The sequence below is a fragment of the Denticeps clupeoides genome, chromosome 7, assembly GCF_900700375.1.
Source record: "Denticeps clupeoides chromosome 7, fDenClu1.1, whole genome shotgun sequence".
NCBI lineage: Eukaryota > Metazoa > Chordata > Actinopteri > Clupeiformes > Denticipitidae > Denticeps > Denticeps clupeoides.
In genome coordinates, this window is record NC_041713.1 from 19,465,714 (window position 1) to 19,490,573 (window position 24,860).

The following is a 24,860-nucleotide window of genomic DNA, read 5'->3' on the forward strand; positions in this document are numbered from 1 at the left end:
CCCATGGTGTTTTAATGGGGTGGTGGTGGCCTAGTTGGTAAGACACTCGCCTATGAACCAGAAGACCCAGGTTGGAACCCCACTTACTACCATTATGTCCCTCAGCAAAACACTTACATTTACAGTATTTATCAGACGCCCTTATCCAGAGCGACTTACAATCAGTAGTTACAGGGACAGTCCCCCCCTGGAGCAACTTAGGGTTACGTGTCTTGCTCAGGGACATAATGGTAGTAAGTGGGGTTCGAACCTGAGCCGTCTGGTTCATAGGCCAACCTACGATTAACCCTAAGTGTCTCCTGAGGGACTGTCCCTGTAACTACTGGGTGTAAGACGCTCTGGAAAAGGGATAAACGCTGTAAATGTAAATCCTGCTTTCGATTAATCATTGCGTGTGAGATAATAGGAGCTGCCTCATTGCGACATTCGCAGATTGAAATCGGCACGTAAAATCGGGTTCGAGGAAATTTTGTGACTGATGTTCGCGATTCCACGAATGACAATCCAAAAATAACCTGTCACATAACTAGCGAAACTTGCCTAGCTGCACACAATTCTAAAGTGTTTCCTCATCGTTTACATGGGTCGTTTTTTTATTTAGGTAACATCTCTCACTGCAAATGTAAAACTTTTACACGTTAGTTTTCTGAAACTCCATTACCCGGCACCTCCTTTATAAAGTCGTACAAAGCAAAAAAAAAGTCGGGGCAAAAGCGTTATCGATATCGCTCGCAGTCGTCGCATTAAAGTCCCGATGACGTCGACGCTGCCAGTAACTCAGATGGCTTCCAGTACGGCTGTTCCGCCGCCGGTCACCTCCTCCCTCCGCTCCGGCGTTTGCTCGAACGCACTTCTTACCAGAAGCGCCGGGAGGAGCTCCTCCCCGGAACAGCCCGCGGCGCGGCGACAGTAAACACGGGCGCACACAGCCCCGCTAGGCCGCGAAGCCCGCCTTCGCCTGGCCACCGGGGGCGCCTATTGGACGACCGCTCGCCCTCTAATTCTATTGGTCGGGAGGCTTGTCGATCACGCAGTGACCGCAGCTGGTTTGTTCGCGCTGTGCAGTGCGAGCGGGTCTCTGTGCCTGTGCGGCGTTCCAAAAAAAAAAAAAAAGTATTCGGGACTTGGAGGAGGAATTCTCAACACTTCAGGCGCTTTCTCTCCATTTTTTCCTCAGAATCAGCTGCCTTAAAAGCTTTCCTGACGCCTTTCCCCCAACTAATACCGAGGCCGTTTATAAAGGTAAGTGGGGAGCTGCCGTTTGGTACGTGTACCGCAGCGCCGGACTGTAAACTTTTTATCGGCCTGCTTTGTTGTCTGCCTTATCAGCTGTAAAGTTACTCCGCGTATTAACGCGTTAAACGTGCATTCCCACCTAATTTGAGGACTTTTGGGGGCTATGCGTAGACGTGGCTTTGTCGCTTCGCCGCGTTACAAAAGTGAAACTAACGCGCGGTCCAAATTGCGCAGGTTCTTGTCGATTTCTTTTTTTTAAGACCATCCCAGCGCTGCCGCTGTAAACGTGTGCGCAGTGTTCGCCGGAGACGAGGTCGCGGGGTTGTCGACCACCACCGACGAAAGCCACCAAGCATGACGTCACGGCGTCACGCCCGGATCGAGCTGAGTTATCGATACCTCGTGGGCTTTGCGGTTCGGGGGTATCCCCCGGGCCTGGGGACTCCCATGACGTCATGCTTCCAGCCCTCGAACCCGAGCCGTCGTCTGCCCACCGCAGGAGTAGGCCCGTCCCAAGTTCTCGAAGATATTCGCCCGAATTAACTCTAAATTATGGATCATTCAGAGCAAACTGTGGAATTGCTGGAATGACAGCTATGCCCATCCGATTCTCGGCCCTCTGGTCGTGCAGAAATTGCTCAGTTCCTGCAGCCCCGTGCTGAAGTGGGGTTAGAAAGGTGTCTTGTTCTGTTTTTTCTTCTTCTTGCGTTTCATGTGGGAGCAAAGATTAAGTTGCTGCTTGTGAGGAGAATGGCCATCTGCACCAAGGCTGTGGAAAGAGCGTCCTTATTGATTTATCCGTTCCATATTTGAAGAAGATGTTGAAGAATTGAGGCATATGTCCATCTTCAGTGTTGCACCCACTTTGTACAATGTGCTACTGCATGAGCATGATCTGGACACCACCATGTTTGGCAGTTAGTACAGCCTCACATTCACTCACAGGACTTTTTCGTCCCGTTTTATCTTATAAATCGTTCCTGTCTTGTTCTGTTTTTTCTGTGTGGGAGCAAAGATTAAGTTGCTGCTTGTGAAGAGACTGGCCATCTGCACACATCTGGGACGTGGGAATATCAGATCTTTTAGTGGTTTTAATTAGATATCGGGGTTTTGGCCCCTTCGTAGCCTCGTCATTGTTGTGCGGATTGGTTTTGCGTCTATGTGCATTTTTTTTTTCTTACCAATCCAACAGGAAGTGCTGTGCGATTTATTTACAGGAATCCAGTCTCTTCCTGCTTGTTGATGGCTGTCATTCGTTTTAATTTGAGTATAAGAGCTCAAATGACTAAGCTATGAAGGAAGTTAAATGTGAAGACAGACTTTCTTTCAGGAAAAAAGTGGAAGATTTCTGTGTATTGGTACGCGTGGTCTGTTGCAGCCTTCTTGTGTAAACTATATCGCTAATCTGACCTTCCCGCGATTGGGATTTTCTGGCTCGTTTTACCAGGAGAGCAGCAGCACAATGTAATAATAATAACCCTGATGTGTTTCCCTTGTTATGATGCTAAATACAGATTTTGTCTTTTTGATGTTGATTTTTTTTTTTTTTTTGGAAGGAAATGTTGTAACAGAGAACCGGTTGCAGTTTTGTCCGAGCAGAGTTTGTTATACAGAATCCACAGAACGAGCCCCTCCCCCATTGTTTGGTCATTACATAATGATTTTTTTTTTTTTTTTTAAATATTATTGAAACTTTACCTTCTGTCTTGGATTTGTACCCTTGACAAACCTCCCTGTGTTACCGGTACATTACAGGACATTTCCCTTCATATTGATTCCATGACCTTTTTATGGGATCATCCCATCCGTGTGGCTGACGTGTTCCAGAGTGACCTGAGAAAAGCGAAGTGGAGTTGTGTCAGCGGGAGATTATTAATAGTTGTGCGATGACCAGGTTCTGTTTGTCACTTAAAAGTGGTGTTAAAAAAAAATAAATATATATATATATATATATATATGTGTGTGTGTGTGTGTGTGTGTGTATTAAAAGGACCTGAATTTCAGTACCGTATTCTCGCTAAATGGTCTGTCTCTTCTAGTAACTAAAGTCACAAGAAGAATTTAATTGTATTTTCTTCCCAGCAGGAGGGACTATTACGTTTTTGAATAGTTTGCAAAACCTGAAGCTGAAAAGTACCTGAAGGTGTCCACCTTGACATGCACTGGTCATCTGGCCACTATAGATATGGTACATGTATGTAGTATTTAATTATTCGTCTATAGTACTAGATGGTTTTGCCCCCTGGATGTGGCTTTGTTTGGTCTTGATCTGCCCTGTGAATGCTGATGTACCATAAGTCTTTTTAATCTGCTGTGTGAGGGTTTGACCAGGGAAAGAAATGAACCATAACTTTTATACACCCAAATTTAGTCAATTGTTTTGTTAATGTTCCTCTCAGTTATGTCCGTGTAGCTCTGTTGTGGTGTTGTACAACATGTTATGCAATGCTTAAAAAAAAAAAAAAGTGTAGCGCACCAAACCACACAGCACCTGAAATGTCTTCTGAGAACATGAGACCCTTAATTAGTCTTGAAAGAAAGGGGTTCACTTGTATTTAGGCCAATACGTTAATGTTTCAGCCCAACTTTCCGGTATCAAAGCAGGCTAAAGTCGTCTGTTCAGGGACTGATGATCAGTAGCACTGATTTACACACACACATATATATACATATATCATATAAATGATGGCTAAAATTTGAAAGTATAAAAATATAGAGCCTCCCAAACTAATATTTGGTCGATTGTCCATTGTGGCACTTTTAGTAGCCATCTACAAAGCTTCTGGAAAGCTTTTTAACCACTCTACTTGGGAGAATCTTGGGAGTTCATTCCAATTTGTTGGTTCCATCTTCAGTATGGTTGAAGTCAAGGCTGTGGAAAGAGCATCCTTATTGACTTATCCATTCCAAATTTGAAGAAGATGTTGAAGAATTGAGGTAGATGTCAATCTTCATTGTTTCACCCACTTTGTACAATGTACCACTGGCAGCAAAACAGCCCCAGAGCATGAGTTGGACACACCATGTTTGGCAGTTAGTACAGCCTCACAATCACTCACATTACATTTTTTTCGCCCCATCTTATCTTATAAATCGTTCATACAGAAGGCTTTTTATATTACAGATTTTCAGAGCAGTGGCTTTTTTTCCCTTGGGTTGTGATCCTTGCTGGACTATCGACGGTGACACCGAATGTTCCTGTTTCCTGCTCAAGAAAGGCTTAGAACTTTGTGGTTCATGGGTGGTTCTCGAACAACCTTGCTGACTTGTGTTAATCTTGCTTTTTATAACCACCAGTGTTGGTCAAGCCAGTGAATGCTTTTGGACAAATTCATTTTAGAAGTTGGCATAGATCAATCATGATCCATCATGATCACTAATGAGAAACCCTAATAGGTCGTGTCTATGTAGAAACCGCAGCACCACATATTAAAAAATGGATTTATGTTTGTTTAAGATAGGGCTGTGATAAACTAGATATGACATAAAAATAAATGTAACCATAGACGGTATAAATAGCGGTGTATAATTTGATTTAAATGTAACTTTTTTTTGAAAGAGTAACTAGTGTCCAAAACTATACAGCAGTAAGCTGTATAATAAACTTTTTACAGATACATTAAGATATAGCATAGCCGTATATGCAATTCTACTAAAAGTGGACTTTCTGTCATACCCATAATGCCAGTTTAATACTAGGTATTTGTGTGATCCGAGTTATTATATAGCATTTTAGGGATTTTCTGTTTTCAGCTGTATAGTTTAAATTAAATATATCTATTTAACACTACACAATAACACACTTTTTTCATGCAGTCCATCCAGGATTCCAAGATTTATATATAAGGATATATATATAAGGATTACTAGTCATTTTTAATGATATTTAAGACCTTGTTGTGTTAGAAACTTAAATTTAGGCAGAATCCCTGCCGTGCGCTCTGTGCTCTTCCCCCAAATGAATGCCTTGTGCTGCAAGTAGGCTTGGTTTGCGCAGGTGATGCGACGTTTCGTGAGGAGCAGATATTGCTGTGGCAGGTCAGTATAATCAAAATCTTATATCACATACCGCTTATACCGCACAGCAGTAATTTTAACCTTATTTGAATAATTTTGACACGCATATTGGCGTATCTGTGAAACCTGGCTTCAACCAAGGAGACCTCAGTATTTTTTTTTTTTTGTACGTGTAGTCAGTAAAAGTAAATAAATAAATCTTGAAGACGTAAATGAATTTGGAGGCTGACTGAATGTCATTCATGAGTAAAAATGCCAGTGCAGATCTGAGATATCGGGGAATATCATGTAATTGACAGCCAGATTGCTCCAACTTCTGCAGTATAACTGACTGTTGCGGTAACACCGAGAGCGCAGTTCAGAGACAAAGGTCAGTGTACATCCCCATCTGTCATGGTGGCCATGACATGAAAGAGCCACATGCTAAAAGAGTCACTCGTCATGTGCCCCGCCCGCCGCCAGGTACTGTTGTGACAAGATAATCCCTGTCCTTCGCTCCACCTGTCGAAGGATGTAGACAATACCTTATGTTTCAATGAAAGCACAAGTTAATTCATGTTAATCTCTCGTTAAGCAACAGCAGACCGTTAATGGTTGTATGTCGTTAAATATTCATGTTAAAAGAAGGGTCTTCTGGGCGTCCACATCTGTCTCTTTTGATGACTGCGGAGTCCTATGAACAGTCTGTTGACCTCAACAGTCCTATGTAACGTCAGGCGTGTGTGTGTGTGTGTGTGTGTGTGTGTGTGTGTGTGTGTGTTTGTTTAGTTGCGACCACAGATATTCAGGATGTTAGCTCTTTTTTTTTTTATTTCTTTTTTTTTGTTAGTTTTGAGGTTTTGAGGTTTCCTTTCTGAGCTCCGGTTCAACTGCATTGAAATAAAATCCTTTCACCGGCCGTGTCTTCTCATAGTTACTACTAACAATAAAGAAATAGGGGTTTTATGCATTAAGTCCCTGAACTAATTCTTAACACAAAATGTGTCCTCTGCTTCTAACCATCACCATGTCCCGGGTAGCAGTGTGTGGGGACTGTGCTTTGCTCAGTAGATAACGATTACGGGTCCACTTCCTAAACCGCTAGGCCACTACTGCTCATATAAAAATGGGAGATTTTTTACGACCCTTCCCTGACCGGGAATCGAACCAGGAATTCATGCATTCTCAGAATAGTGTGCTTTTTATCCAGTATTATTTATTTGTAGGGTGGTAGTAGCCTAGTGGGTAACACACTCGCCTATGAACCAGAAGACCCAGGTTCAAATCCCACTTACTACCTTTGTGTCCCTGAGCAAGACACTTAACCCTGAGTGTCTCCAGGGGGACTGTCCCTGTAACTACTGATTGTAAGTCGCTCTGGATAAGGGCGTCTGATAAATGCTTTAAAATTTATTTGGTACACATTGGACAGCTGACTGACAATGTCATGGTCTGTCATCAAGTCAGTCTTGGTGGGACGTCAGGAAATGCTGGCATTTTGGGGTTTCATTTACCTTTACAGAATTTATCCTGAGTGAGTCAGTAGTTACTGGGACAGTCCCCCTGGACGCACTCAGGGTTAAGTGTCTTGCTCAGGGACACAATGGTAGTTTATGGGGTTTGAGCCTGTGGACCTGTGGTCTTCTGTTTCACAGATGAATTTGGTTTTGCATGGAAACCAAGTCGATTCTCTGAAATGTTCTCTTTCTATCTCAGGTTCTGGGCAGGTGCAGGTCAGCATGGCGCAGTGGAACCAATTGCAGCAGCTGGAGACGCGTTACCTGGAGCAGCTGTACCACCTGTACAGTGACAGCTTCCCCATGGAGCTGCGCCAGTTCCTCGCCCCGTGGATCGAGAGCCAAGACTGGTGGGTATGGGCTGCAGCAAAAGCAGATATGAACGTAGCCCAAGTTTAAATTCGAATTGACCTTTGGCCTTCTGTCTAACACTGGAAAGAGGGGCGTATAAAATCTGTAGATCAGGACTCCGAACCTGGATGAGTTCTTTCCCCGACCAACCACGTGTGAGTCAAGGACTCAAGAACTTCAACGCAGAAAAGTGTGTTACTAGTGAACTCTAGAATGATTGAACTCTACCAATTCATCACTAAAATGGTAACTGAACTGGAAGACAATACTGGACATGATCAATGCTTGAACTCAGAGACTCACTAGCCACAATTCTTCCTGTGAAAAGCAACCAGCGTTTCTCATGAAATGGCTCATTCTGAAACCACAGTCCCCACCTTTTCTCCTTCTCGCACACCAACCACCTGATGCTGCCGCCGCCGCCTCACGCACCGGTGGCTTTACTTTCTTGTTCCAGAGAAACGCACCCCCTTCGAGCCCACGTTGAAAGCCCGTGTGCTTTTTCAGTTAGTTGGTCTTTTAATTGAGCCATTACCATGTGAGGGTTTGTCCTCGATTTTCAGCGGCTGGAGATGAATCTCACTCACCACCGACGGATCTAATCTTTCTCTTCTACCCCAGGGCCTATGCAGCCAATAAGGAGTCTCACGCCACCCTGGTGTTCCATAACCTGCTGGGAGAGATCGACCAGCAGTACAGCCGCTTCCTGCAGGAGAACAACGTGCTGTACCAGCACAACCTCCGGCGTATCAAACAGCACCTGCAGAGCAAGTACCTGGAGAAGCCCATGGAGATCGCCCGCATTGTCGCCCGCTGCCTCTGGGAGGAGCAACGGCTGCTGCAGACGGCCACCACCGCTCAGCAGGTCAGACATGAGGAATTAGTATGAGATATCAGAACTTGATCATAACTTGTGTCCGTTCAAAGGAGAAATTCTGGTGAAAGCATTTTAAAACATCAAAAAAGATGTTTTTGACCTGATTAGACTGCTTTTGAAATTGATATGATTGTTTTATCATTATAATCATAAAATATTATGCAGAAAACTTCAGTGTGTGTGTGTGTGTGTGTGTGTGTGTATATATATATTAGGGCTGCACAATTTGGGGAAAAAGACATTGCAATTATTGAGATCGATTGCGATATGATAAAGGGCACTTGCTTGTATATCAATGAAAAGTCGCATACAAATTGCTAATAGTGAAATGTTTAATTTCAAAGTGAAACATACAAACTACTTATAACAACTTGAAATGCCCAGTGCTTTCAAAATACAATATTCTACTAAATTAAATAATCACAAAAAAGTCTTTACTTTAAAAAAACATAACTGTCGAATGACAAACCCTGGTAAGGCTGAACAACTGTTTTGATTATATTTGGATATTATAAATACCCGTATAGTTCTTACGTTTAACCAAAATGTTGTTTGGAGGCTGACTTTGGAGGTTAAGATTTGTAAACTGAGGTGAATTTCTTTAGGAAACCTTCAAAGTTTGAGAAAAGTTAACTAAACAGCTAAGAACAGTCTAAATAGTTAATGCCTACATTTAGCCAAAACGTTGTTTGGAGGCTGACTTGAACACAGGAATGCATAGCTTCGCTAGCTTAGCCTAGCTTAGCTAAGGTTAAGACTTACAAAACGGGATTTTATAATGGCCAAATATATTCAAAACAATTGTCCAGCCTTACCTATGAAATTTAATCCCCCGGGATCTGGTTTGGGGCGTACAGCGGTTTGTACAGCCCCAAGCAGCACAATAGTGAGGCATTTTTATGCACTTCTCTCGATAGACATGTATATGCTTCACTGCAAAGCACAGCCTATCGCAATATGGCGGCGACGTTGACGTACGTGTGCCCATATGTCTATGTGAGTCACGAATCTGAAGTCTCCATTGAACCTAATCGAAAGTCATGTGACCAAACACGTCACATTTAAATCGCAGCTTTTTGCGTTCATGTAGTCGCACAGACTGACATCGCGATTGCGATTACATTAATCGTGCAGCACTAGTGTGTGTGTGTGTGTGTGTGTGTGTGTGTGTGTGTGTGTGTGTATATATATATATATATATTTTTTTTTTTTTTTTTTAATACGCCTGGCTGACTTATTGTGTATCAGCATGAATTTCTTACTGACTGGCATCCATATCAGATTAGAGTGAAGGTGAAGCGTGCTTACATAAGTCACAGCGAAAATATGGTGTGACAAGGGAAATTCCAGCTAATACATATTCTGATACGTATTTTTGTTATTTGCTGTGGGTTCTGTAGGGGTAAATGCTATAATGTGCACTGTTGAGGGGATCTGTCCTGGGATCAGCTCTGAGGCGCTGCTGTTTGTGTCTGTGCCCACAGGATGGACAGGGTGCCCACCCCACTGGCACGGTGGTTACAGAGAAACAGCAGATTCTGGAACACAACCTGCAAGACATCAGAAAGCGAGTGCAGGTAAGTTACTATGGTAACCCTTCAGTGGATCTGTTAAAATATCCTCCTTACTTAAGTTCTAACCTAGAAGCACAATGTCAGATCTGCATATAAAGCCAGCTGTGTGATGCTTAAAGACATTCCAGCGAAATAATTAGATTTTCCTCCTATTATGTCATCAAAACAGTGCCGAACCGATGAGGTTAATAAAGAAAATGATTAATCTCACACATTATTTAATTGCAGAATCCACAGTATTATTAATTTTAACCCTTTTGGTATTTTGGCAGAAATATCATACGATTATGTTAACTTTACATGAACAGCCAATTTAGATTATGTTCTATGAGCATGTTACATTGTGCTGTGTTTGAACGTTATACAACTCTGTGGTGTTTTTGGAATATTATTTAATTTTACTGTTAAAAGAATTTTAAAATGTGTTACCATTTTTGAACTGTAAACACAACAGATCTCACAGTTTAAATGATTCCTCCGTCTGTGTGAAGGACATGGAGCAGAAGATGAAGATGCTGGAGAACTTGCAGGATGACTTTGATTTTAACTATAAGACCCTGAAGAGTGCTGGAGGTAAGAGGCCTGAATCCTTCTTCTGATCCTCAGAACACAAACACATGACTGGGCAACAGTTTAAATTGCAATTTTGATGAAAGGAGGGAAAAAATTGTAATATGTCAGAGCTAATTAGTGCAAGGACGTTGATTCAAGTTCAAAAATGACATGTAATATATTGTCATTAAAAAATTTAGATCTTTAGTGTATTGAGTTGATCACATGTTCTGTTTCGTCAGAGCTGTCTCAGGACTTGAATGGTAACAGCCAGGCTGCAGCCACCAGGCAGAAGATGGCTCAGCTAGAACAAATGCTGAGTGCCTTGGACCAGCTCAGGAGGGTAATTGATCCTTCCGTCTGTCCATCTATTTGTCTGTCGTCCATCGTTCCCAGCCTTCTCACATTTTTGTCCTGGTCTCTGTAGCAAATTGTGACTGAGATGGCTGGGCTGCTGTCTGCAATGGACTTTGTTCAGAAGAACCTGACTGATGAAGAGTTGGCCGACTGGAAAAGGAGGCAGCAGATCGCCTGCATTGGTGGACCACCTAACATCTGCCTGGACCGCCTAGAGACATGGTATGGGTGAATGTGAAAACTAAAGCAAAGGTGTCTGGTAGATGTTTTTTTTTTTTTTTTTTTTTTTTTTTTTTTAAAAGTTGTTTGGAAAATCATATTATCAGGTAGACTTGACAATGACATTTTACCCTGTTAACTTGAGATTACCTAAACTCTTTCTCTTTCTGTCAGGATCACTTCTCTAGCTGAGTCTCAGCTGCAGATCCGCCAGCAGATTAAAAAGCTGGAAGAGCTTCAACAGAAGGTCTCTTATAAAGGAGACCCAATCATCCAACATAGACCAGCCCTGGAGGAGAAGATAGTTAACCTGTTCAGAAACCTTATGAAGAGGTTGGGAATAAACACGCAAACACACACATGTGACAATTATTTAACACACACACACACACACACAACAGGGTGGGCCATTTACATGGATACACCTTAATGAAATGGGAACGTCCTGTTTGTGGCACATTAGTATATGTGAGGGGGCAAACTTTTCAAGATGGCCATTGTGACCATAGTGGCCATTTTGAAGTCAGTCATCTTGGATCCAACTTTTGTTTTTTCAATAGGAAGAGGGTCATGTGACACATAAAATGTATTGGTAATTGGTAATTTAACGTAACTTTATTCTTTCATGAGTTATTTCCAAGTTTCTGACCACTTATAAAATGTGTTCAATGTCACCAACCATTCCCATTTTATTAAGGTGCATCCATATAAAAAATTAATCTGAATCTAGCATGGCAAAATCGAAACTATCTTTTCGGGTTCTCTATGCAGTGCAGGCTTGTCCTCCTTTACACCTAAATGTTCATTAAAGAGTTTATACTCATGCAAGGATGCACACCGCAACTAATCAAATTCAATATCTGCTCTGTCTGTATTCAGTGCGTTTGTGGTGGAAAGGCAGCCCTGTATGCCAATGCACCCTGACAGACCTCTGGTCATCAAAACAGGCGTCCAGTTCACCAATAAAGTCAGGTAAAAAAAAAAACCCAGTTAACCCAGTTATGGTTAACAGACATGCAAAATCTAAATATGTCTCACACTTGAATGCCTACTGAGGTGTGTTTACACATAAGCCCCTCATAAACTATAATTGTCAACCTAACTCTCTCTCTTTTTTCCTCCCAGATTGCTGGTGAAGTTCCCAGAACTTAATTACCAGCTGAAAATCAAAGTCTGTATCGACAAGTGAGTTTGTCCCGACACACAAACAGAAGTCAAAATGCTGGCAAAAAGCATTCACAAACATCTAGAACTAATCACTGTGTGTATTATGTGTGTGTTGTTTTTTTTTTTTTTTAGGGAATCTGGAGATGCAGTTCGGGGGTGAGTGAAAATAGGGACATGCTTTGTCTGCTTGCTAAAAATAAAGTGAAATAGAGGCTTTAGTCTATTAATAATTTCCATTCCTGTAAATTGGGTATAACATAATGCCGATCTATGAAACTGATCTATTCGGTTAAATAGTGCGCTTGCGCTCTGCATTATGCATGCAGGGTGCCCCGCTGTGATTGCGTGTTTTGCTATGTGGTATTGCTAACATAGTGTGATTATCTGGTTTTGGGTGCGTTGGGACAGACGATCCACTTTTTATCTCGGTTCAGCTCATTAGCAACTGCTCCGCAGCCGGGTGATCTCGCCTTTCGGGATCCGGAATGTGTGGGGAAAACACTCAGACACAAATTGGGGTATAAAAAGGGGTTGTCGTTTTTTTTTTTTTTTTTTTTTAAACTTTCATTCGCATGGGAGCATTATCTGAAATGTTGTCATCCAAACGCTGTTTTAACCCCACCTCCACATTGTGGCGTTTGAATCTGTGTCTTCTGGTTCACAGGCAAATGTGTTACCCACTAGGCTTCTAGCACCCTAGATCCACCTATATTCTTAAATATGTCTGGTCTAAAACTGCCTGTCATAAATGAAATCTATAGTTATTATTGCTAGTTCATGATAATTTACAGGTAGTTGTTCTATATGCAGGTCACGCAAATTCAACATCCTTGGCACCAACACCAAGGTCATGAACATGGAGGAGTCCAACAATGGCAGCCTTTCAGCTGAGTTCAAGCACCTGGTGAGTGAGTGTGAGGCATGATGGGAGTTACTAACTCCAAACTATCTCTATCGTATCAACATTGAGAGGAACATTAAGAAACATTTGGGGTCTCTGTTGTGTGCTTTTGTCAAGGATAGTCATGTGGAAAAAATAGTGAAATATTACGTGCTCTCAGATCAGCAACTGTCTAGGCTGTTTATTTATACTGCATTTCTGAAGTTTCATTCAGGTTGGAAAATGCTAACACATTAATTAAAGAGGTTTTGTAGAATTTTAGGACCTGCACGATAACCCAAAGTAGCTTGTCATGAGTAAGTTGTTCCCAATGGCATTTTATATTTTTACCCTTTCATCCATTGATCAAGTTAGTCTTCCTTTTTTATGGACAGATATTGGACACATTCGTAATTATATTTTAGGGTTTTTAGGGTCATTTTTTACTTGGTGGTTCTCAGAAGCTTGATTTGAAATGGGCTTTGACTTGAGGTTCTCCATTTCAGACTCTCAGGGAGCAGAGGTGTGGCAATGGAGGCAGAACCAACAGTGATGTGAGTTTCCTCCCTTTTTTTTTTTTTTTTTTTTTTTTTATTCTTTCCCAGAATTATCTATTTGTATTGGACATATAAAGGAGCTCTGACTTGTGCTCTGTGTGAACCTCTCCACTCAGGCCTCTTTGATTGTAACTGAGGAGCTGCACTTGATCACCTTTGAGACAGAGGTGTACCACCAAGGGCTCAAGATCGACCTGGAGGTCAGTTACCATGGAAACACCTCACTTGTTACCGCATTCGTCTAAGCAGTGAACAATTCTGTATTGTGTATTTGCACATTTGTAAGCTTCTGTGAAAATAGTGTAGGTCACAAACTCTAACCTTGGCATCTTTTTGTGCATCAGACATTGTTCATGTGAGGCTTAATTCTTGCTCTAACAAGAGTGACGAGTGGTTTTGAGTCGTGCTGAGAGGACGGACATGACTCAGCCATTAAGGCCCCCATTAAATCATTAATGTGCCTGCGGGCCCACTGATTTGTTCACATTGGCGAATACCAATGAGATCATAAAGGAAAGGTTATTGCTATGGTACCCGCAGGGTGTGACCCATTCTGAGGTTTATGGCTCTGTATCGCTAATCAGCTCAGCCGCTGTAACCGCCGTCAAAATTGGAAGCACATAATAACCATATATTCAGCCGAGAGCGATGAGGGGGCTTATTAAACAGTCGCATTAAAGTTTCTGCATGAATATGAATGAAACACATTCACCCTCTGTCCCCTACAGACTCACTCCCTCCCCGTCGTGGTCATCAGTAATATCTGCCAGATGCCCAACGCGTGGGCTTCCATCCTGTGGTACAACATGCTCACCAATCACCCCAAGGTATGCAGAGGTGAAGCTGCAGGTTTTACTGTAATAATGTTTTGTGTATTTTATATTTATTGATTTAATTTTTATGTAGTTATATTTAACAGTGCATCACCTGAACGAATGTGACAGAATAGGATGTTGTATTTATGGAAAATTACTGTTTAGAGTATTTAGAGAAACCTGTTAATTATTTTAAAAGGCATTTGATTTTTAGACTAAATTTCTAGCTTTAGATTAGCTGTATTTTTATTTAAAGATTAATAAAGATTATCACTCTTGTTTAGCTGATGTTCTTAAACATTGACCAGGTGGTTTGAAGCAACTTTATTTTGACTTTATTCATACCGTTGTTCCAGAATGTGAATTTCTTCACCAAGCCTCCTGTAGCCACATGGGATCAGGTGGCTGAGATCCTGAGCTGGCAGTTCTCCTCTACCACTAAGAGGGGCCTGACCATCGAACAGCTGACCACCCTCGCAGAGAAGTTATTGGGTGAGAGAAAGTGTGCTTGTCCAAATGTATGGGCTTGTGTTCCTATCATAGTGTGCTCTGGATATTCTGAAAATGACCAGGTTTCATTCCATTTCTGAATTAATGTTATTTCTTATTATTTTCATTCATTCATCAGCATGTTTATTTTTTGCTTGTTAAACTACTGATGTGTTGTTCATGTAGTTCCTATGTTGTTTGCTATTAGTTCATTATTACACTGTCCTCTCAGGGCTACACTTGACCACACTGCAAACATTAAAAAATGAATCATGAAAATTGCGAGGACAAGATTTAATATGTAAACATCACAAATTTTAAGTGTATTGTGAAAAAAATTTTCCAATTTTTTTTTTTATGAAAGTTATCAAAATGAAATGTTTTTCTCTGCAGGTCCATGTGTTAATTACTCAGGCTGCCAAATCACCTGGGCCAAGTTCTGCAAGGTATGTATCCATGATATGCTTTTTGGCATAACTTTCCAGAAACTGTGTTGAGCGGTGTCACATCTTCCTGCAGGAGAACATGGCTGGGAAAGGATTTTCCTTTTGGGTGTGGCTGGATAATATCATTGACCTGGTGAAGAAGTATATCCTGGCACTCTGGAACGAAGGGTGAGTAACGTACCTGCACGCCCTTACTGTATTCATGCAAGATGAGATGTTCACCCTACCGTCCTCTGTGTTTCAGCTACATCATGGGCTTCATCAGTAAGGAGAGGGAGAGGGCCATCCTGAGCCCCAAACCCCCCGGCACCTTCCTGCTCCGCTTCAGCGAGAGCAGCAAGGAGGGAGGGATAACCTTCACCTGGGTGGAAAAGGACATCAACGGTGTGTGTGTGTGTGTGTGTGTGTGTGAGAGTGAGAGAGAGAGAAATATTTTCTTTGTATCTGGATGAATGTAATAATTAGGTTTGTTTATTTTAAGGCAAGACTCAGATTCAGTCTGTGGAGCCGTACACTAAACAGCAGCTGAGCAGCATGTCATTTGCCGAGATTATTATGGGATATAAAATCATGGATGCCACCAACATCCTGGTGTCCCCTCTGGTCTACCTGTTCCCTGAGATCCCTAAAGAGGAGGCGTTTGGCAGGTTCTGCCGACCAGAGGCCCAGCCTGAGCCCGAATTCCCAGAGTCTGGCTGTAAGTGTTAAATAAGCGTTTAATGCTGACTTTTATAGTATTTTATCTACTTACTCAACACACTGCATTCAACCCACAGGTTATTAAACTATTATGTGGACACTGCTGGGATTGCCTATCTTGCTTTTACTATCAATCTTGTTTTCATTATGGCCTTCCTAGCTATTTCAGTATGTCAAAATATATTCTCATAGTTTTATATTAATATATAGATAAAATATGATAAATTGTCAACGTTCATTATGAGCATTCTTTTTATTATGTAGATATTTGTAATACTAAACAAAATAAAAATAAACACATGAATGTTCACAATCATGATTCATTTATTGATGTGTTGCCCAGCTCCATATCCTGTATATCAAGATATTACACTTAAATAGCCTTGTGATTATTGCATGCAGTACATGTAATTGTCATTGGTTAAGTATGAACGTTGTGGCTGAATGTTATTTTTGTCTCTTTACAGCTACTCAGCCATACCTCAAAACCAAGTTTATCTGCGTCACCCCGTAAGTACCCCTTTTGTGTTTATAATGTGTGTACGTGCGCGTGTGTCTGTTCCCTCCAAAAGAACACTAAAGCCAACATAGGAAGAAAAAGAGGAAGCTTTCTTGTTGGCTTTTGCCTTAAAGTGCAATATTCGTTCTGCACAGCAGAAACGGAGATGAGGGAGAGGAACCACAACTAAACTAAAGACTAGCAAAAACATTTCTGTTTACTCAGAAGTCACTGTTCTCCATTACGCCAAAGGGGTCCAAAAAATGGATTGCACAAATCGTTTGTGCTTTGTCTTTATGTATGCTGTTCTGCTTCATGTGTGTATGTGTCTGCGTGCGTGCTGGGCTGTAAATTCACCTCTCTCTGTAGGTGTCCCTCGGTCTTCATGGACTTTCCGGACAGTGAGCTGCTAGGAAACGCCTTCCCTGGGTATGGATAGGGAATGTAGATGGCATGTAGGCTTTGTTTTTCGTTTTTTTTTGTATGTGTGTGTGTGTGTGTGTGTGTGTGTGTGTGTTTAAGGAGTCACCGTCCCCATTTTATAACATTCTCCAGGTTCATGTTAATCGTTGTCATGTCAAAACCCTCTAACCCAATTTCGGGCCTCCTCTCGGTCTCCAGGTCTTTCCATTCCTCAGTAATGTTGGTTTGATGTCTTACCATCTGAAAAATGAAATATTTATCATGAAAAATTGTGTTTTTGTCGACTCAACTTTTTTTTTTTTATAATGTAATAAAAAGAAAATAAGGCAGGGTAAAGTTTTCAGATTGATCCGTGTTGATTGTGTGCGCGTGTGTGTGTTAGGGGTGTAACGGTACTCGGTAAAATATTGAACCGTTCAGTCTGCCCTGCACGGTCCAACATACTTTTATGGGCTGCGGGATCATGGCTTTCCAATCCATTTGGAAATTGGTCCTGAAAAGTCCAGTGATTGGAAATTAACTTGCGGGGAGGGGCTTTCGTCATTTTACCTGTTTACAGTTTAACATTCTCTGGTGCTAAATCACATCAACCCTGCAAGTCGATGTCCTATCATTGTTATGCCTCCACCCACTCGCCCACATCACTGTTGTAATTGAAGCCGAGCTGGAAGTTGGATGATGCACAGTCAAGCAAAGGTAACTGCAGCAAAGCGAACAGACCTGCTGTGGCTTTTCAGTGTAACACAAGGAAAAACTAGTCCTTACGCACAAAACGTACCAAACCGTGGCCAAAAAGCCTGTACTGTTACACCCCTAGTGTGTCTGTCGTAAAACACATTGTCCCTGCTTGAGTGAGTACTAACCTAACAATAGACATCATATCAAAATTACAATGACTGTTTTATGACTTCCACAGAACAATTCAGTTTCAGGAAACCACCCCATGCACAGCAGGCAACAATTTGTCACCTTGACCATTGACCGCCAATGCTATCAGTTCACGCGAATGTGCCAAGAAGATTGTAAAGAAGTACCCCGAAAGCTTTTCTGGTGTATTGTACAATCACTGTGACCTTGAACTTCTGACACTTGTCCACCAAAATCTAATCCGTTAAATGATTATCCCTCCAAATGTTCCTGACATGCATACCACCATGAGAATGGTGTGGCCACAGTCAGTAGTCCAATGGAAACTAATGTGACATTTAAGCTGAAGGCCGTTCTGTCATTGGTCAATGTTAATGATCATCTGGGACTGATGGCAATGAGCAACAATGGTGCGCATGGCAGGGTTGCAACGAGAAAGCTAAGGTCCTTCACAGAGGACATTGCTGCCAATCTTCTCTTGCTAAAGAACATCACAGGGTTTCTGGAATTTTGTGGATTCATCAGAGGAAAACACATTTTTCACAAAATCTGAAGGTCTGCTTTACCTTTGACCAACAATTTGTAATCCACTCTTGTGGATCTTGTCTTCCATGTACTGCTGAGTTAATGTGCAGAGAATCCTGTGGGCTTTAGGTTCCTTGGAGGTTCGAGTCAGACCTGAGACTAGAATCAGATGTGGTCCTTCATTTGATTCATTTTCCTACCTTTCCTGGTCCTCTTAACCCCTTTTAATTTTTTTCATGTTTCATCTGTTTCAAGTGTGTCGTGTGTGCACATGTCCGACTGTCCTCTCACAAACAACTAACCCAAACAAAATGGTCCCTTTTTGTTCTTTCCACTCTCCACTCCAGTTTTAAAAGGGCTTTAGAAGATGTGTGTTACAACGAGATAATGAATTGACCGTTTGCTTATCGCCACTAGTTCAAACAGACTTGCAGATCTAATCTTGTGCATGTCTCTGTGTGTATATTAGTGTCTGCAAGCACATTTAGATTGTGTTGGATCAGTGTGGCTCATGGAAACGTGTATTTTGCACTTTTCTTCTCACTGCAGCACCAACTCTGGAAACACCAGTGACCTGTTCCCCATGTCACCTCGTACACTGGACTCCATCATGCATAGCGAAGCAGAGGCTAACCCAGGACAGCTTGGTGAGGCTCTCTCACACAGACACACACACAGTGTGTCATCTTGGTGTTTTGAAATTACGTTCTGAGAACTGCTATGTGGCAGCAGAGAACAAGAAAATAGTTCTGTACACATATTAATTCTGACTATTTATATTGCAATTTATAATTGATGTGCTCAGATGTATTTATTATGTGTTTCATTTTTTTCTCCTACCTTTCCAGAATCCCTCACTCTAGATATGGAGCTCAGCTCAGATGTGGCATCCCCTACATCTATGTAAGGACCTGAATCTGGACTGAATCTCTGACGAGCCCATCCGTATTAATTCCATCTTTTTTTTTTTTTAAATATATATAAATCTTTATTGTTTTTTTTGTATATACTGCGCTTTGATGGGTGCTGTATCATTCATTATCATGTTAGTTGGTAGATTTATGGTTTTCTGTGATTTTAATAAGCATTGTTAGTGATTTCAATGAGCATTTAGTGTTTGTTATATATTTTTAAGAAAGATCTTGTTGAAGATAAAAAAAAAAAAAATCTTGTTGAAAGATGAAATTCACAAATAAACCTGGAAAGGAGGATTTCTAAAATAAGCTTGATGATGATGATGATGCCCCTGTTTAAAATACTGTAAAAATATTTAAAACTTTCAAGAAATATCTTTTTTTTTTTTTTTTCTATTATATTTCTTTAAAAAATATGTTGTTCATCTCTGTTGTGTTTTCTGTCTGATACCTTGACTGTATTCTGCAAGTTTTAATGCTTAGCACTTAAACCCAGTGGAATTGTTTTAATGCCTTTAATTGTTTTAATGATCATGAATGCCAACGACCTTATCTGTGACAATTTATTCGTGTTTTCTGTCTCCTCTAAATGACACGTTATCTGATGTGAGGTTAGTTGACTGGACCTCAGAATCCACTGCTTCTCCAGAGCCCCTGTCTAACATGCTGAGTCACAGGATGAGTTTACCACCACCTAAAGATCATCGCAGGAGCTAAACAAATAAATGTGATCAAGTCTTTTGATCTCCCTGCTCTGTGAAGGTCACACACCCTACATTTGCATCATTAATGTCCTGTTTCATTAGGCGATACTTCCTGCTCCCAATTTATCAGTTCACACCATTAATTTCCCATGACTCATGTTGCAGAAGACTTTGCTCAGTGTATTCATGTCACAGCATTTAGTTAGTGTTGCCATTTTTAGCCCACTGTTTTAATTGGAGTATTGATACTGTTAACACAAAAATTCATTTTAACATTTGCCATGGTTATATACCATGACAGTGGTATATAATCTTACTTTCTGCAAATCTGCACATTTTATTAAAAAAATATATATGGACCAGTGTCTTTGTCTTGTGTGTTTAATTGTTTGGCTTTTTTTTTTTTTTTTTATGTACTTTTCATAAAGCAGTCATCGGATGTTTCACTTCACCTCGAAAGTTCTGCTTCTGAGCACCTGTGACTGTTAGGAAGGAGGCATCATTCAACACAAGTATTTGAATGACTTTTTCTCCTATTTGCTTTAGAAGAAATATTAACTTGAGTGGGATCAATAAATACAGGGATGTATGACCACATACAAGAATGGTAAACTGTGTTTTTTTCTATATTTATATAAGATATGTATGTGTATATATGTGTGTATACAGTACAGGCCAAAAGTTTGGACACATTCTCATTCAATGTGTTTTCTTTATTTCTTTATATTTGCACACTCTTGGCATTCTCTCGATGAGCTTCAAGAGGTCATCACCTAAAATGTAAATGGTCATGAAAATAAAGAAAACACATTGAATGAGAAGGTGTGTCCAAACTTTTGGCCTGTACCGTATACAGCTGCATAATATCAGAATGACCAGCAGTCTTTTACATTATATTTGGGTAACATAAGCTATAATGTTATTCCCATGTGTTTAGCATAGAGGCCTAAAGTCTTGAAAATGATCTACTAATTCCACAGTGTGATAATGAATAAAAATACATCATTCGCTTACAGGAAGGTCATCGTTGCAGCATTACACATCGATAAATGTCTTTTTTTTTTGTTTGTTTCAACATTGTTTACCTGATGGCCTTATCAAACTGCTTTATTTGTGCAGAGGCGGTTGTGTTTGCTCAGATCTTATTCAATGATTGATCACCACTTTCTCGGAATGGGGCCTGTGGTCCATAAAGGAATTCTGAAAATTGTTGATATGTCGTGAACCCATTCATGCTCGTGTGGGGGAGCCGATGAAGATCGCTCTCCGGTGGCACCAGCTGACTCAGCTCTTCTTCATGTGGCAATATCTTTCCTTTGGCCTGGCATGCCACCAGTCAGGACAGGCAATCAATATGATCTATAGGGGTGTGGTGGCTGGATGCGTGTTTGTTTTGATAGTTGTCTGTCCCGGTATCATTGACCATATTTATTTTTGTCCTTGTTTGAAGGGGTGGTTTTGGGCTATGACCCAGAAAACCGCCAAGTCACGGGTTCAAACCCCACTTATGACACTTAACCCTGAGTTGCTCCTGTTGGACTGTCGCTCTGGATAAGGGCATCTGATGAATGCCATCATTTTAAATGTAATGGTGAGTGTGTGTGTGGTCATCACCACTTCCTCAGCATTTATATGTGTCATGAAATGAGAATTACATCTCATTTTGCCCCTTCAACCTCATTCCTCCCTACTCCTTGATCCTTGGCCTAAATCTCCCATATTTTTTATTTAACTCTTACCACCAGCACTGCATGGGACGTGCCGTTCTTTTATTATTTTTTTTGTACACCTCTCTTCTCACCTGCTGTATATTCTATTGCTTTTACCTTGAGGCCACTAGGTGGCAGCACTTCTCTGAGAGTAGTAGTGGGGGTGCAGGGGAGACAGGCAACAGCTTTAATCATCCGAAGCGCAGGCCAGACGGCCCAGACGTCCAGATACCTGAGGCCGCTTCACTCCACTTACACCGTGAAAGCGAGACGACAGCGGCACAGCGCGGTGAAGGCGTCAGAGGACAGTATGGTGTGTCCTCTGAAAGGACACATCACAGAGCTCTGTGGCGCTCTGCCACAGGACCACCGCGGTACTAAACCCTCCCCCGAAGTCAGAGGAGCAGAGATTAACTTTTGATTTGCTACAATGTGCCTATTGATCTGGAGTGGTAGAGGTCTACTGTCACAGCGTGTAAAACAGGAGATAATTCATATTATCTCGGGGTCTGGTCTTAAATTCAGCACAGTTCCAAACATCATCTGGTGAACTCACTGTATGATAAAATGTAGAAAAAGTCGTTGTTCTATCCAACGTTTTGACTGAAACTGCTAATGTGGGGAACACTACGATGGAGTGGCAGTAGCCTAGTGGGTGCCAGAACACCCACAAAGTCACAACACAACCCCACTTATTACCATGTGTCCCTGAGCAAGACACTTAACTGTCCCTGACTGTCCCTGTAACTACTGTGGCGTCTGATAAATGCTGTAAATGTAAGTGTACTACTGTTGTGTCCTTGAGCGGGACACTTAACCCTGAGTGTCTCCAGGGGGGACTGTCCCTGTAACTACCAGTTGTAAATCGCTCTGGATAAGGACGTGTGAGAAACGCTGTAAATGTAACTGGTGTGAATTGTTGCCATTCCTGTGGTGTAATGCAGTTGTTTTCTTGAACTGAGGACAACTCCAGTGGTGGCCTAGCAGTCAAGGAAGCGGCCCTGTAATCAGAAGGTTGCCGGTTCGAATCCCAGTCTGCCAAGGTACCACTGAGGTGCCACTGAGCAAAGCACCATCCCCACACACTGCTCCCCAGGCACCTGTCATGGCTGCCCACTGCTCACTCAGGGTGATGGGTTAAATGCAGAGGACAAATTTCACTGTGTGTGCTGTGCTGCTGTGTATCACACGTGACAATCACTTCACTTTATTTTATCATTATTATTTTCCGTCGTTGGAGAGGTGAAGACGGTCTTTAAATGCCGTTTTAGCACACAGGAGCTGGAGTGTACAACTAAATAAACTACATCATCTGTAAGGGCGTGGGTTTATGAGCAATTAGCAGAAGTCATATTTATTCCGGACTAATAGTGCTACACCACACACTGTCTCATCTTCTGCCCTCCTGGTAAAGAAGCACATGTCTATTCATCCCATAGTTTATTTTGGTTCTGGCTCTCATATCTCACAGGAGAAGGGATCAGAGCCCAGGAATACCTTCCAGATCCTTGCCTTTCTGCACTTATCTTTGGGGCAGTGGTGGCCTAGCGGTTAAGGAAGCAGCCAAGTAATCAGAAGGTTGCCGGTTTGAATCCTGAGCTGCCAAGGTGCCTCTGGGGTGCCACTGAGCAAAGCACCGTCCCCACACACTGCTCCCCGGGCGCCTGTCATGGTGCCCACTGCTCACCAAGGGTGATGGTTAAAAGCAGAGGACACTTTTCATTGTGTCACCATGTGCTGTGCTGCAGTGTTTCACAATCACTTTACTTTCTCTTTACACTTCAATGGACCCTTTTGCAGACGTGATCCTTCGTTATGTGGATTATGTAGAATGCCTCATACAAATATCGACATTCTAGCAGAAAATTGAATGTAAAGACTTGAACTCTGTAGTGCTGAACTGTGGAGTGTCTTGATGATGCAGTGGAGCACGACCCCACACCCCACTCACTGTATCAGACAGTCAGCCAGCCAGCCATGCCTTCACACTGCGTACTTACTAAAGAGCTTGAGGACCAAAATACAGAATTAACGCTGAATAGAGCTGAAGCCTTAAAACGTCAAAAAAAAACATGATGCCGCTGTTGCTGCGAGCGAGTGAAACGAGACGCCCCGCACTTAGAACGTGGGGGGACCGGAAGTGGGCGGTTAAAGCGAGCGAGCGAGAGAGAGAGCGGGTGAGCGAGCACGAGCAGGAGGGGGCGTTCGGTCGACGGAGAGGGGGGCGGAGACATTGAGGGGCGGGGACAACGAGGAAGAGCGGAGAGAGAGTGAGTAGGAGGGGGCGTTCGGTCGACGGAGAGGGGGGCGGAGACAGCGAGGGGCGGAGACATTGAGGGGCGGGGACAACGAGGAAGAGCGGAGAGAGAGTGAGTTGGAGGGGGCGTTCGGTCGACGGAGAGGGGGGCGGGGACAGCGAGGGGGCGGAGAGAAAGAGAGAGAGTGTGTGAGAGAGAGAGAGGGTGAGTGAGAGAGAGAGAGAGAGAGAGAGTAGTGCGTAGCCCCTGGTGAGGAGTCGACGTGAGGCGCGAGCCTGCATGCGTCTCCCCGCCACTCGAGTTCTCGCCACTTTCCTGCGGCTTCCTCCGCTCTACTCGTGACGGACAGCGGAGTGAAAGGCCCCGCCGAGGTAGGATCCGCTACGCCGCCGCCGTAAACAAACTCTGCTGCAGCTGCTGCGCGCTGCGAGGCGCGCCGCGGTAAACATGGATAAACGGTAAACAGTAACGCGGCGTAAACTGCGCGCGTAAAGTTGCGTCGCTGGGTGGGGTGGGGGCGAGTTGACGCGCGGCAACGCGGCGCGGCACTTTGACACCGGTATTTCGCAAGCGCTTCAGCCCGTGAGGTCGGACCACCAGGCGACGGAGAGTCCAGCCCCCTCGGCCCCTGTCAGCCCCGCTGTCAGCCGGAGGGAAGAGCAACACATGTCCTCCCACCTGAGCAGGCGGCCCCCGGACGTCACGTGACGTGCGCCACATAAATACGCGGAGAGTTCGGACGGAGGGACGTCACGCATCGTAGTTTCTGCTCCAACTGCTCATCTTTCCTGCCGTCATGTGGGAGACGATAAAAATGTATACTATGTGCAGTCCAGTAGATGATGAGCAAGGGAAATTCCAGTTCGTTTCATCATGCACCATGGGTGTGTCTTAACGTGCCTAATCTGCAGAGGCCAAACAAACAAACAAGCAAACATGGCGTGAAATAACCACATTGTTCTAGTGCATCTGAAGCGGCTGGCCGTGGACGGCTCATCTGGGTTGTTTTGGCGTCGGGTGCCTTACCAGACAAGCGCCAAGGCCGCGGCCGCTCATCATGCGAGCTGGTGCTATCTAGCTGAAGATCAGCCAATCAGAAACATGTTTGACTGGATGAATGTGGCATACCTGTTTACTGCGGTAATTTAGGGCTTAGCAGAGTTAAACCGTGGCAAAAGTTGTGTTAGAAACATCTTAGAATGATGAAATTGATGATTGTGTAGTATTAA

At 42.7% G+C, this 24,860-nt stretch overlaps 2 protein-coding genes across 6 annotated transcripts in view; both read left to right on the forward strand.

Annotated features, from left to right (window-relative positions):
- The first annotated feature begins 1,063 nt into the window (after nucleotides 1-1,063).
- stat3 (signal transducer and activator of transcription 3 (acute-phase response factor)) lies at nucleotides 1,064-20,023 on the forward strand. 3 transcript variants are annotated; one of them, XM_028986884.1, is made up of 24 exons: nucleotides 1,064-1,242; nucleotides 6,949-7,099; nucleotides 7,722-7,965; nucleotides 9,462-9,554; nucleotides 10,043-10,124; nucleotides 10,346-10,446; nucleotides 10,531-10,682; nucleotides 10,854-11,012; nucleotides 11,559-11,651; nucleotides 11,805-11,864; nucleotides 11,979-12,002; nucleotides 12,657-12,750; nucleotides 13,233-13,280; nucleotides 13,400-13,483; nucleotides 14,012-14,110; nucleotides 14,455-14,590; nucleotides 14,981-15,033; nucleotides 15,107-15,201; nucleotides 15,278-15,417; nucleotides 15,515-15,730; nucleotides 16,200-16,242; nucleotides 16,601-16,660; nucleotides 18,596-18,693; nucleotides 18,895-20,023. In XM_028986884.1, the coding sequence occupies exons 2-24, from the start codon at nucleotides 6,972-6,974 to the stop codon at nucleotides 18,951-18,953; spliced, it is 2,361 nt and encodes a 786-aa protein (XP_028842717.1). In that variant the 5' UTR covers nucleotides 1,064-1,242; nucleotides 6,949-6,971; the 3' UTR covers nucleotides 18,954-20,023. The 3 variants fall into 3 exon arrangements, with proteins under 3 accessions (XP_028842717.1, XP_028842718.1, XP_028842719.1); XM_028986885.1 differs by lacking the exons at nucleotides 1,064-1,242; nucleotides 16,601-16,660 and having other exon boundaries at nucleotides 6,972-7,099; XM_028986886.1 differs by lacking the exons at nucleotides 1,064-1,242; nucleotides 18,895-20,023 and having other exon boundaries at nucleotides 6,972-7,099; nucleotides 16,601-16,686; nucleotides 18,596-18,674.
- Nucleotides 20,024-23,832: 3,809 nt separating this feature from the next.
- Nucleotides 23,833-24,860, forward strand: part of stat5a (signal transducer and activator of transcription 5a) — a 55,046-nt gene continuing 54,018 nt past the window's right edge. For all 3 annotated transcript variants that reach the window (XM_028986887.1, XM_028986891.1, XM_028986892.1), the window contains exon 1: nucleotides 23,833-24,002. The gene's annotated coding sequence lies outside the window, so the exon portion shown is untranslated. The remainder of the gene's footprint in view (nucleotides 24,003-24,860) is intronic.